The following is a 13,657-nucleotide window of genomic DNA, read 5'->3' on the forward strand; positions in this document are numbered from 1 at the left end:
AATGTTGTGTGCAGAACAAAGTTTTGAATCCCAGTGCTCTCAAATTCAATTGGACACCATTTGTGACAGCCTAGACGAGGTGCTCATCATTGTCAGATCCTTTTTACTTCCTCCATTATGCGTGAATTGGATTACTCAACCCGTGAGAGGCGCCAAACCAAGATTCTCAGCCATTTGGTAGAACATGCTTGGATTCTCAGGCCGTTTTACATTTGTCCTGTTCGACGTCCAGCCCACCACTATGGTCGGCTTGACTGCCGTCGTGACTGCTAATTCAACAGTTCCTACCGCTGTGTTGGCCGGTGCTGTGTACTGTTGATATATCAACGCAGGCTTTATTGTGCACACATTGTATAGACGGCTCCGAATGTCTTGCTGGGTCATGCCTTCCATTGCTGTATCCTTCAACGTTGAGCGAGAGCCTCTGTCCGGATTGACAGCAAGCATATTCACATTATTCAGGTTATCATAGAGTGTGGCGCTGGAATCCCCCATGGTATCCAATTCCACTGTCCAAGAAGAGTCTGCCTGGTGCATAAAGCATTCGTTGAGATGGACTGCCTGGGCGACTATCTCATGTACCTGTTCGGAGCGATTGGCAAGATCTCCGAGGAACACGTCAAAAATTTGAAGCATTTGAGAAACCAGCTTGTTGATGCTTTCTTGCCTAGTTGTTGCGAGCCAAGGGTGGTCTTCCCTAGGGAAAGGCACACCATCGCGACCATATAATTCCCCAGTCCGGAATATGGCATCGATGGCCTGTTTACTCCACATCCGCCTGGCAAATTTATCTGTGGCACAGTTAAAACCCATTCTTCTCTTCATTAATCTTTCTGTTTGAACCTACCTCCCCCTGTCTCAGGCTGATCCTCAGACAGCATCAGGTGGTCAATCTCGTCAATGTTTTTGATATAGTACGCGGCGTTCTGACCAGTCGAAGAATAAAAATTCCTCGTACCTTCGTACGAGAATATGTGTGCTACCAGGAATTGCCAGATACACACTGTCAAAACATCGCTATCGTTGGAATAAGGCTGTGTCGCAAGCTCCCGGAGGGCGCTGTTCTGTGTTAAAGCAACCCGAAAAGCCTGTGCTTCCCCGGCAGTGCTCATAGCCCTGGCGACGCGGTCTCTATGAGACGGATCTTCAGCCCATTGGAAAAATATACTACTAACAAATGTAGTTACGGAATAATCCAGTGCCCCAAATTTCTAGACTGCTTTAGTACATGTATATGTATTGATAGTCCACTGGTGGATGGCAGATTTGACCTACATCCGCCATGTCATCGGGAAGAATCAACGCTTTATCTTGCACACTTCGTATGATCCAATTGAGACCTGTTTGCAAGAACCGTTGGCTTTTCAAGTCCTCTGCCCGTTGTCTGAGTTCCTCAGCCTGTTGTCTCAAAGTCGCGTTCTCTCTTTGTAACTCTGCCATCTGCGCGGGGGTCAAGGATGACATGATGTGTCGATTCAAGTTTATGTCAATTTTTGATAGGTTGAATGGCGGTTGATCTTCTCTGGGACTCGCTCCGAAAGGAATACATGCTCCAAATCCAAGGTGTGGCGACTTGTTATTGTGAAATGTTAAACCCCACTCGGGCAGGCATAAGCCGTTTGCGGTGGCAAGTATGTTGGACTGACATAAAGACACATTTGAATTTGTCGCAGTCTTTGTAGTCGACCGCAAATCGAACGGTTTGCACGGCTACGGTATGTAACGTACCCGGCCCAGATCCCGCCCGCCCCTAAGCCCACAATGTATTCCCACACATAATACCATCGTGAGAGGGGGCGGGGCGGCTCAATGGCGCGTTTGGTTAAATATTCCTAAAATGGCAACAGCAAAAGACATTTTCTTTTGTGCTACATATGTAGTCTTTGACACTGCAGTCCATACTATGCTCAGGCTCTTGTTAGACGACCGGCGTCTTGTCGTGATTTCCAATTCTGAAGATGAGCGTGACATTTCATGAATTCCACTGCAGAGCTAGTACCCGTGGACGTGAGTTCCTAATGAGTACATACTTAGATGTACCTAGGTAGTGAACCCCTACATTGATGGATGAGCCCAGAGCATCCCATTCAGCGGGTCATCCTAGTCATTGTTTGCCTACATGAATTTTGATGCCCAAGTCAAAGACAAACATGCCTTAAGAAGAAATTGTTCGCGACCAATTGGAAGAAATCCATCTCATGCCCAAGCGGTGCCCACCTTGCTGGCCTGTCGCCGCTGACGGTGTAAAATCCCCCCAAACAGAGACTTTCTCATCTTTGCTTCCAACGAGTCTTTCAGAAGAAGTCCACGTTGACGCTATTATATCGTACGCCTAATGTGGTGTCAGCGGTCGTCTGGTATCTGTTACAGTACTACCTACCCTTGTAAATCAGGGTGAACCTGATGGTCTGCGCTCGGTCTATGTAGTCTCTCAATTAGTTTATGAGTCTTCAAAGGGCTTCAAAGTGACGTAGAAGGTCTGAAAACTTACAGACAATTTCAATTTCGCCGTCGGTGGAAAAGTACATAAAGCCGTCAGTGCCTCGCCGCTTGACCATCTGGCTTTCTGGTATCAGACTGAGATCTGCGTCGACGGCACAAAGCTCGCGCACGTTTTCAGTCTTGCTCAGTGGGGCAACCTGAGAGGTTTCATCAGTGTAGATGATGAGGTAAAGCCTCCGAGGCTTGCCGTGGTTGACTTTGCTTGTCACTGTGAAGTTCCTGAATTTAAAAACGTTTGCGATTCGGAGACAGGATCTTCCTTCACCATGGTACCACGGTTAGTAATATCGCTGTGTAAAATTCAAACCCTGACTAACCTTTTTGATGAACCAGTCCATCACTTCCACCTCATAACAACCGTTCAACCCATCCCAGCGGCGTTTATTGAAAACCTCGGAGTGAATCAAGTCACTGTAAGTGACAGTGAGCTCAGTCCCGTAATGTTTGCGTGCCTTGTATTTGCCAATCCTGATCCGCGTGCTGTCTTGTGGAGCGGATTCATAGAGACCCTTCATCACCGCACCTTGAACCACAGCTGTCCGAGCACGACATGATTTGCAGATCTTTATGTTTCGCTCTCGGATCAAAGTGTCTTGTTCAAGTTCTTCTTTCAAGTATTGGCGCTGACCGAATCCACCAACCATAATGATGGCAGTGATGGGAACGTTGGAAGCAGCAATCTGCTCCGCGACAAGCAGCTTGATTCGTTCGATGCAAGGTTGAAAGAACGAAACAATATCGAAGGCTGAAACCATTAACAGCTCATTGCTGATACCAGCTTGTTGATTGTCAGAGAGACCGGGCACTGGGACATAAAACCTTTGATTGCTCGCCAACCGAGCGGAGTTGACTATGGGCTTGATCTGTGATGGGTTGTCAATTTCCTGATGGCCAAAGGTCACACTTGTGGGTGTAAAATTACTCACTCTCGTGTCGAAAGAGTCAACTGCGGCTCTTAGCACATCATCGTCGAAGAATTCCAGGTCTCTGATTTTCGGCAAGAGCCAGGATTCGAAGCGGCTGGTGACCGTGGCACCACCGCAAACATCACCAGAACCAGCCACTGCCTCATCAACTATGAGTGGGTGGAGCTGTCGAACGGCATAGCTGATGAGGTCTACAGTACCGCCTCCAGCGTCGAGAATCATGATACATTCACCTTCGTCGACAATTCGTGTCTCCGCTTCCTGGAGCTCACAGATTGCTGCAGCTTCCGGCTCTGAGATGACGGTGATGTCCACGGCGCTGCGGATATTCATGGCCTCCTGGAACGCACTTCGGGTCCGTTGAGTAGCACGCTCACTCCAAATAGCTGGAACCGTGAGCACGTACTTCAGCTCGTAGTCTGCAATTATTCCAGCTGAAAGGCCATCGGTCAAAGTATGCATAACCTCAGTCCCAAGGGAAGAAAGGTAGTCGACAATAGCCTGATCAATCCTTCGTCCACTGTAGTCGCGAATGTTTTCTGGTATGAATGCGGCCACTTTAGGCCTGTCATCCAACTTCCTGCGTTCGTAAATATATCAACATCATTCTATATTAAACCGAGTCCAAAATTCGATGTTTTGACAAGTTACCCACAGCTTGAACCATTGCAGAACTTCGTCGTTTGGGGCATCAGTAGGTATCAAGAATCCCCATTCAGGGTCATTGTTCCTCAGAGGCCTAAGTCGGAGCTTTGTTGGAACTTTCTCGGCGCGCGTTTTGCCGCCAGCATGCTGTGGCCATTCTCTGATAACATGGACAATTTCCGGGCTATTCACCGCTCCTACGGCCCAAGCTACGGCTGAAAAGGTCGTGCCGAAGTCTACTCCAATGACGATTCTCGGCCGGATTGACGATGCCATATCTCGGTCTGAAGGGGGCGCAATTCATGAATTGATTTGGAGATTGCCTGCTCGCGTAAAGATGCGCGGGACAGTTGCGCGAAGGTAAAAGGACTCGTTGACAAAAGGTGGGCCTCTCTGCAAATTGGCTCTTCTTGCAAGCCTTTTCGTCCATGAATTTGAATAGCAAAAGTTTCAGCACCGATAAGAGACAAATGGCTGGCACGTCACAATCTACACATGCCCCACAGACTGACTCTCTCAGACTGCAGCTTTGCTTTGTGTAGGCCCCACGAGCATGAGGGATTCAAAGAGCTGACACTCGTGGGGTGGTGATCCCTTACAAGACAGTGGTGCATTGCTTTAGACTGTAAGGCGGAGAATACATCAATTCAAATTTGCTTCGTTCTGCCTCGTCAGCCATTCTTTATTCTACATTGCCATTAAAGCACGGATTCAAAGAATCATCACGTAGAATGCAACACAAAGCCCAACAATGGCAAAGTGAAACCAATTGTACGGGAATCAGACATTCATTTTCAATGTGATCGAAGTCCCGCCAACACGAGACGCTCCAGCCTGCTCAGCCAGTGATACCATACACTTGGCTGATTTTCTGACCGAGCATCACAGAGACACAGAGACCCCGGCGTGTTTGAGTTAGAGACAGATCAAAATGTGGGCCACATGCTAGCATGAGCGAGGCTCTAAGCACGTATTTATTTAGAACAGTAGATGCATACGAAGAATATGGGTGCGCGCAGGACATGATTTGTTTCCGTCATTGGAAATTTACTGAACATCCCTCTAGTATGCGAACTCAAGCGCGCTGACCCTTTCAAATCCCCCCGATGCAGTACCTTCCGATCAGAACTGACTATTGCCTACCATATCAAATCAAATCTTCTCGGCAACAACGTGAGAGATCAAAAGCTCCTTGGCGCCGACTCCTGAAGTGGCTCTCAACTCCTAAACAAGTTTCTGGCCTGTATGGCAGAATCTACAATTTACACGGCGCGAAAGCATCTCCTGGCTACCTTCATCACTTTCAATCGTTCCGCCACAGCTCGAATCTGAATATGTGCTGGCCTCATTCCTCCAACACGTCCACAGACGTAGTCAGCACGAGAAATGCACATCAGACAAGAAGACGATTGCAAGAAAGCCATCAAGGAACTCTTCCGGGTGCTGAAAACAACGATGGCAACAGGCGTGAACAAGCAGCAGAGAGATGGCGCGACCTTCCTGTCGCGACGTATGACACTTTACGAGAGGATTATGACGAGCTGCTGTTGGATTTTGACAGATTGAAAGCAAAATCCACGGCTCAGGAGCAAGAGCTCGCAATCTATCGGAATGTTATTTCGGAGAGCACGTGGAAGGAAATGTGCTGGCGCATTCAAGAACTGCAGCATCAGTTGGGACAATCTTCTGCCCTCTATTCCCAGGTGTCCCATGAACACAACCAACTTTCACAATACAGGTCCTCAATGCGTGATAATATGGATCGCCTCTCTGAAAGTGTTCTGATACTAACGAGACAAAACAAGACTCTCCAAGAAGACTGTCACTTGAAGGAAGATGGTGTTTCGAATTCAGAGAACGTCGATTTTCTGTCGAAAGCTGACCCGGAAGAGGACATTCTCAGAAGAGCCTCGAAGATTCAAAGGAAGAAGGCAAGAGCCGATTTGAGGTCGCAGACAGGGGACAGAGGCACACCAAATTTGGAGAGCCTAGATGGCCGGCTGGTGAGGAAGAACCAGGCACAGCCTAAAGACGATATTTTTGCAGAGATGCAGGATTTGAAGAATGAGTTCTTGATGATGCAATCAAAACTAAACTCAGCCCAAGATCACATCATCCACCTCGGTGGCAACCTGGGTGCCCTACTTCCCCCCCAAACACTCAAGGATGTGAGTACAATACGACAGAGAATCACACTCGCGATCGAATTCATACTCACATGCCGCGGTGATGAATCTAGGATTTCAAATCCCTTGTCGATGCAACTCGGATTTGGATCATGACCTACGTGCAGCCGGCAATCGGCAACTCGGAGCAATGTTTCCAAGCATTTGAATGCGCCCGCAAGATCCAGGGGCAAGATGCGGGACTCAATCTTTCCAGATCTCGAAACCAAGACTTCCATACCACGAGCGGATTTCCGGGGGCGGATGAACACGTGTTTTTGGTGATGGTCTTTGACCTCATTGTTGATATGGTTTTCAACGCTGAGTTTCTGTACGGCGACCCTCGATTACAAAGGGAGATGGATGTCGTCAAACGGTTGGGAGATTCAATGGTGCAGAAGTCGGATTCGTCCAAGAGTGAGTCAGATATGTGAATTCAGATGCGGTAAAACGTGGCATCGGACCTGCTCACTGACGAACTCCAGGACTGTACAACTCCCGGCGCTGGATGTCGGAGGCGGTAACAGCAATCATATCCCGGAAAGAGACACAAGACCTTCGGCTTGAATTTTCTCACACCCTGGCGGACGCGATAATCCGCCACATTGGATTGTCAACATTCCTGGGACACAGCAACCAGGCTGAACTAGAAGAGGCAGAGAGATCCATTCGGCAGGAAGTAATCTGGCTTGCTCTCGAGCTCGGTGATAAGATGGCATGCGCCATAGACAAGTACTCACTGGAGGTTCCTTCTTACTGGACTGAGCCTTGCGTGTTCCAGGCTGAGTTCTTGCGCGATTTGCCGAATTTGGACTGCAAGAACTTCGGAGAAGGTCCTCCAAGGTTCAGGTTGGAGAAGATGAGAGCGACCTTTTCGGACGATGAGATCAGGAGCCATCTGAGAGCAATATGCCCAGCTATTCCGGCACTGGTCTCGACGGAAGCAAGGGATAAAAATTGGGGTCCCAGCACCATTCTGGTGAAGCAACAAGTGTGGGTTTCGTGGCAACCGAACAAGATCGCTACGCCACGGCCAGAAGAAAGGGGATACTTCTGGCATCTCTATCACAAAGATCGAATGGACCCTAGCGCAAGAAGAGAGTGAGTGAAACTGGAGCTGGTGGTTTCGGGATCGGAGGCTGGTCAATGAGACAAGCACCAAATTCAGGCATGTTATGCAGTGTGTATGAGTTTTCAATTTGAATTCCACCGTGTTCCGAAGTTTGCACAACTTAAATAGCCGATATGTGATCTAGAACAAACTCCTGCTACACCAGCCTTTGGAGAATCCAGTCAGGCGCTACCTAAGTAGGTACGTAGATCGATTGCAGCATGGATCCACTGCCAGTGGAAGGCAGCCGAGAGCTCACACATCGCCGTTGTGCTGCCATGTGGCATAAAAAGGACTAGGCACCTAGCCTCAAACTAGTAGGCTGGTTCATAAAGAACTATCCACTGGATATAGCATCACTTTATACATACAAAGAAAGGTGTTATCCCATTGAAGTACCAGAATGGTTGCCTGAGTCTCCTGTCCACGCGCCACACATGCGACCTTTGCCATTGTTAGTTGTGGAATATAAAAGCGTCAGCCATTTAGTAAGATGAGTTCCTTAGTTTACGCAAAGTAAAAAGAAGCGAAATTGACAGCACGAGGTCAAGACCGAAACTGCGGCATCCAATCCTCCTTGAGATCATCATTCGTCTCTAGACAGAATATGGAACTTCAACTTATCGAGTGTAACGTCTGCGTGGAGAACAAACCGGCAAATGCATTCCCTGCACACCAGATAACCCCCGGCTGCATACATTCTGCTTCGACCTGCCTTGCCTGTGTCACAGCAAGCGTCAACACACAATTCGAGACAACGCCTTCTACGCAGATCAGCTGCCCCGAGTGCCCACAGTCTCTCAGTATGGACCAAGTCCATCGATATATGACTGAAGAAAACTACACAAGGCAAGTAAAGCAATAGCAAGGCCAACCTGAATCCAACCTTCATGACAATACTTGTTCTCACATTGCCACTATAACAGATACAAACAACTCTTCATCGAGAATATTGCAAAAAGAGTCCCAAAAGTGGTTTGGTGCCCTTTCGGGTGTGGCACGTCCCAAGTACACAGCAGTGCCGAGCGACAGCCGATTGTGCAATGTCACGGGTGTGGCCGCCCTTTCTGCTATGTCCACCGCGTCGCTTGGCATCAAGAGCACACCTGTGAAGAATACGACATACAGTTGCGCGACCCTACCTTTCGCAGCAAGATCCAACTGGAGAATGATTCCAGAGAAGCTCTGAGACGGCACATCTCGGAGGCCAGACTGCGCATACAGCACGCCGAAGAAGAGTACGAATTGCGCTGTCTCCGCGAGCTACAAGCGGCCGAAGCCCGCCGCATCGAAAAAGCCCGCATCGAGAGAGAGGCCCGTGAGGCGGCCGAGCGCGCTGCCAGGGAAGAGGCCCGACGTCAGAGGGAAGAGGAAGCTCGGCGAGTGGCTCAGCGTTTGGCGGAGGAGCGTCTGGGTGAGAAAACTGTCCACGCAAACTCGACGCAGTGCCCAACCTGTGGACACTTTGTGCAGAAAACTTTTGGCTGGTAGGTGGTGGTTATCATTTTGAATAACAAATGCACCGTCTGCCCCCCCCCCCCCCAAAAAAAAAGAAACTCCCTTACCCCTTGCTTGTCTTTCTTATCTTTTTAACCCCTGGCTGTTGCCGTTACCCGTCCGCCCAGTTCATCCCGTCACGACACAGATGCTAACTCTACATCCTATCAGCATACACATGACATGTAAGTGTATTGGAAAGTTGATAACAAGAGAGAATATCTGGATTTTCATTCGTGATCAACGGATTTCACTGAACAGTCGTTCCGGAAAACAGGCAAATGCGGAGCGGAATTCGACTACGAGACTGGTAAGATTTGGAGAGGTTGGGCCATCGAGGCTCAAGACCGAAATGGGCGCAGGTGGTGATAGGATAGAGCACCATGATGACCGTCATGGACGGTTTGCAAACGTGATCATAACAGCAGTACTGTGTCGCCGTGAACTCCCGTGAAGCAAAAAAATTGCAAAAGATGCAGATATGTCCTCATAAGTCCGATAGAACCATGTGTTTGGAAAGGAGAGTGAACTTGTGCAAGGGTTGTGTCGCAGATCATGCGACTTAGCAGGGCAAAGAAAGAAGAAGCGTGTGTACCACGTTCTTGTTGCCGCGGTTGTATTTTGGCGTTTAAACTTTGCTTTAAATTTACATATTGGTCCTTAAGTGATGTTAACTTCTTGATCTTTACTACCTAATACCGTCAGTGTTTGCTAATGTTTTCTCATCGTCCAACATAGCTGGATAAATCTGTGCTGCATATTACCTGGTTGGCCAATAGTTACTTTGTAGAAGCCGCCTGGGCATGGACCTTCCGGGTCAAAGAAAACAAGAATCACCAACACTCGTGATGGGGGGGTTTACTTCGCAGCTTTTGCGCATGACTGAATGTTAACCCACTCAGACGTTCGAGATATATCAGCCAATCGGGTACAGCCTTCCCGATGGTTGAACCTTCCGGTCTGCCCCCTCGAAGTATTTGAGTTTGCGCATGGAGGGATTTATTGCATGGGGTCATTCCAAAAGAGCCGAAGGCCATGACGGAGCGTGAGGGGTTCCGTACTTAGAGTTCTCCTGGTCAACCTCGGCAGCCAGGTTCAGCTTTCTTGAACGAGCCAATCGGTAAGTTGCAACCCGATTGATCAGAGTCACTACCATTTTGACATATTGAAAGGGACTCCTAATAGAAAGAGGTTGCTGTGAACATCTGTTGCTATCATTATATTGGTCGCAACGAGATCAAACTCTTAAAATGGTCTCACTCCTCGAACAAATTCTTCCCAGCCCTGCCGGTGCCCTGCTAGGCGCTGGCGTGTGCCTCGCGCTGTGGTTCGGATGTTACGCCACATATCAAGTGTATTTCCATCCCTTGGCTCGATTTCCTGGGCCCTTCCTAGCATCCGTGACCGATTTATGGCAGACCTACCAATTTTTAACCCTCAAGCAACCTTACAACCTGACGGAGTTGCACGCGAAGTATGGCCAGTTTGTTCGATACGGTCCCGATAAACTCAGCATCACGGCTGAGGATGCGATCCCCTTGATCTATCAGAAGGGTGGACGTGCGATGCCCAAGACTGAGTATTATGATGCATTTGGGGCGGCTCATCCTAATGTGTTCGGGATGAGGGACGAAGAGGTAAGTGTCCTGACACATTGCGCGAGTGATCAGAACTCATTCATTGGCAGAAACACTCTATCCGCAGGCGCCACATGTCACACAGCTTCTCCATCAGCTATGTCAAGGAGATGGAGAGGTACCTCGACGAGAATATCCTGATACTGAGGAGGAAAATTGCAGGATATGTGGACCGAGGAGAAGCGTTCAATTTGAAACAGCTCATACAATTCTACGTAGTCGATGTTCTCGGGGAGCTGGCATTCAGTCAGTCGTTCGGAATCCAAGTCGCTGATGATGACTCCCTGGTCCCGCCCGTCATCGAGCACAGTCTACTCGCGGCGGTCACAGGAGCCTGGCCCGCGATGACATTGACGCTCAAGAAGTGGCTACCGAAAATTCCCCACGGGGGTCTGCAGACTCTTTTCAAGGGTAGAGCGGCGTGCGCATCTTTGGCTTCGCGCTGCGTCAAGCGAAGAATCGCAGCGCTTGAGGAGGAGCTGGCCAAGGGAACTGCCCATGAGCAGAGAAAAGACATCCTCACCAACCTGATTCTTGCAAAAGACCCAGAGACTGGCAGGAGTCTCACCCAGACGGATCTGGAAACGGAAGCCTTTGGATTCATGTATGTCCCACTTCTGACCTTCCTCTGTAGAGATTTCGTTTACTGAACTGCGAGACGCGGACAACAGCATTGCAGGCACGCACACAACTAGCGCTACAACGACATTGTTATTCTGGAATCTCCTCCATAACCCGGGTGCCATGGAAAGATGCATAGAAGAGGTGACAGACAAGCTCCCAGACCTGAGTCCTGATAATGTGGCGTACTCGGTCACTGGGGTAGAAGCGTCACTGCCTTTCCTACGCCAGTGTGTACGAGAGAACTTCCGAACAACGCCAGTCTTCACTATGCCTCTTCCTCGCAGGGTCATGGTGCCTGAGGGAATTTTCGTTGCGGGTGAACATATCGCACAGGGGGTATGTAAATAACTCCATCCTGGTGAATGCCTAGGTGTGGTACGCGGAGTTGACATCTTGATCAGACCTCGGTTGCGGTTTGTAACCACGCATTTCATCACGACCCCGAGATCTGGGGTGCCGACCACAATGTGTTTGATCCAGACCGGTGGGAAGCGGCAGAAAATGCAAAGCGGGCCAGGTATCTCATGCATTTTGGCCTCGGAGGGCGGCAATGCATAGGAAAGACGGTGGCCCAGACTAACATCTACAAGTTGGCAAGCACCTTGTTGAGAGAGTTTGATTTTTGTCTAGCTGACCCAGAGGAACAAGAGGCGGTGTGTCGAGGTGACTTTCGAGGCGTACTTCCGCCTCTCGTCAGTGTTGGGATTAGTGACTTGGAGGGTCCTTTGATGGTCAGAGCGAAGAGGAAGAATGCGACGCAGCGTTGAACTATGCCATGACAGCCCGCCGGTAGAATACATGCCTACATAGGTACCTAGCTAGGGTAACGTCAGGAAGCTGTGGGCTTCAGGCTTCCGCAATATCTCTTCAACACTTGTCTCTCATACCGATATCATCACGTAATCGCCAGTAGTTAAATTGTCATGGCAGTGATTCACAGATGGCAGAATAAGCGTGCGTCCCCAGAATTATGATGACATGAATTACACCAATATCCATGGATATCATGGTCATAACGTAGTCAATCCCAAATCACGTCCAATTGCCTCTCATCCTACAGTGACGGGACCTATATCACGGCTATTCACGTCATTCAACCCGGTTGTCAGCTAGGAACTCAGACTCGTGTTAGAGACAATGAAGCTAGAGGCTTAGTGAGGAAATGTGGTCAGTGATTCACAGCACTTGAGGCCCGTTTGGATGAATCAAATGAGGCAGTCGTCTGCCACAAGAGTACTTAAATGAGTAAACTTTACGACCGCAGCTCCTCTGCTTTGCCTCCCAACACACACAGAACAAAGTAGAACAATTCTGAAAATTTACAAAAGTAAAACTCCCATATTCACACCGCCAACATGTGTTACAGTCCTCCACCACCGTCGCCTCCACCTGAACCTAAGCCGCGACCCGTGGAGCCCAGGGCTACCTAGGTATGACTCTAGAGTAACCACTAAACCCTATGTCATAAGCAACATCTCATACCCATCCACAGTTCTAGCAACCTAATTCTCCATATAGATCCTACTTGGGATAGTGCCTTGTCAATTGGGGTCTGCTTGGGTGCTGTGGATCCCGATGAAGGGTGTTGGGAAAGATGTGCCCAGGAAGCGCAGCTACGATAGTTCAATACAACCCTTTTGTTGAATTCCCAAAATAAGTTCTCTGCGTGACTCCAATGACGACTGAAACTTTTCCAATATTACTCAATCCACGTATGAATTGAGTACGTTGTGTTAGACATCGCAACGAGCAAGACACATGCCAAACTGCCAGTGGCGCCATACGCTCAAGATACAGTGTTGTCATTCCTGGGGGGTGTCCCCAGTCAGGCTTCCCGATCGACCGACCTGGCTTCTCCAATTCCAGCTGCAGTGCCCTGCATTTGCGCGATCATGCGGGGCATCCCCGTAGACGGCTGACCCTGGCACGCGTTCACACACACGACGCGTCCGAGACAACCGGCAGGTTCTCTGTCGTCTTCCCAACTGGCTCTACTAACCAAGCCAAATGCCTCCTCGCATGTCGCCTCCGCGAAAGAGACAACGGGTCTCTCTGGCCTGCACTAACTGCAGGAAAAGGAAGAGTCGTGTGAGTATTGCACTCCCGCCGCAATGCAATGGAGATGGCGAGATTGACCCGAGGACCGCACTCCAGTGCGATGGCCACAGGCCAGACTGTTCTCAGTGCCAGGAGCTGCATGTCCAATGTGCCTACGAGTCGCTTCCAGAAAGCGAGAAACAAGTGTGAGCTGTTCCGAGATGGTCTCCCGCCGGACATAACTGACGTACGTGTCTTTACGAAGTTCGAGGGAATCTCTTTGGAGGAGGATTGCAGAGCTTGAAGCACAAGCGAAAGCACGGATACCTGAACATACAGAGTGCACAACCAAGATCTCCGAGGCCGACCCGTTATCTTCACCTAACGGCAGCAGCTCGAGAATGGGGAAGCGTAATGCAGCTGTCGCTGAGGGAGATGATAATATCGGCGTGGACACACTGGCATCCAGCGCATTTGATGACACGCCAGCCTCCAATATAGGATTCTTTGGTA

General features: G+C 49.3%; 3 protein-coding genes across 3 annotated transcripts; 2 read left to right on the forward strand and 1 right to left on the reverse strand.

Moving 5' to 3' along the window:
* Positions 1 to 2,294: 2,294 nt before the first annotated feature.
* KVR01_006086 (uncharacterized protein) lies at positions 2,295 to 4,349 on the reverse strand (the record flags this gene model as incomplete). Its single annotated transcript, XM_044781221.1, has 6 exons — positions 2,295 to 2,332; positions 2,381 to 2,419; positions 2,492 to 2,761; positions 2,816 to 3,365; positions 3,429 to 4,008; positions 4,084 to 4,349. 6 exons carry the CDS (start codon positions 4,347 to 4,349, stop codon positions 2,295 to 2,297), a joined length of 1,743 nt encoding a protein of 580 aa, XP_044644889.1.
* Positions 4,350 to 5,818: 1,469 nt separating this feature from the next.
* KVR01_006460 (uncharacterized protein) lies at positions 5,819 to 7,343 on the forward strand (the record flags this gene model as incomplete). The annotated part of the gene is made up of 3 exons (XM_044785541.1): positions 5,819 to 6,241; positions 6,313 to 6,655; positions 6,724 to 7,343. The coding sequence occupies 3 exons, from the start codon at positions 5,819 to 5,821 to the stop codon at positions 7,341 to 7,343; spliced, it is 1,386 nt and encodes a 461-aa protein (XP_044645263.1).
* A 2,753-nt stretch (positions 7,344 to 10,096) lies between these two features.
* KVR01_005998 (uncharacterized protein) lies at positions 10,097 to 11,133 on the forward strand (the record flags this gene model as incomplete). Its single annotated transcript, XM_044791379.1, has 2 exons — positions 10,097 to 10,483; positions 10,534 to 11,133. 2 exons carry the CDS (start codon positions 10,097 to 10,099, stop codon positions 11,131 to 11,133), a joined length of 987 nt encoding a protein of 328 aa, XP_044644801.1.
* Positions 11,134 to 13,657: the final 2,524 nt, after the last annotated feature.

This window comes from Diaporthe batatas (assembly GCF_019321695.1).
Source record: "Diaporthe batatas strain CRI 302-4 chromosome Unknown Contig00006, whole genome shotgun sequence".
NCBI classification, from domain to species: Eukaryota; Fungi; Ascomycota; class Sordariomycetes; order Diaporthales; family Diaporthaceae; genus Diaporthe; species Diaporthe batatas.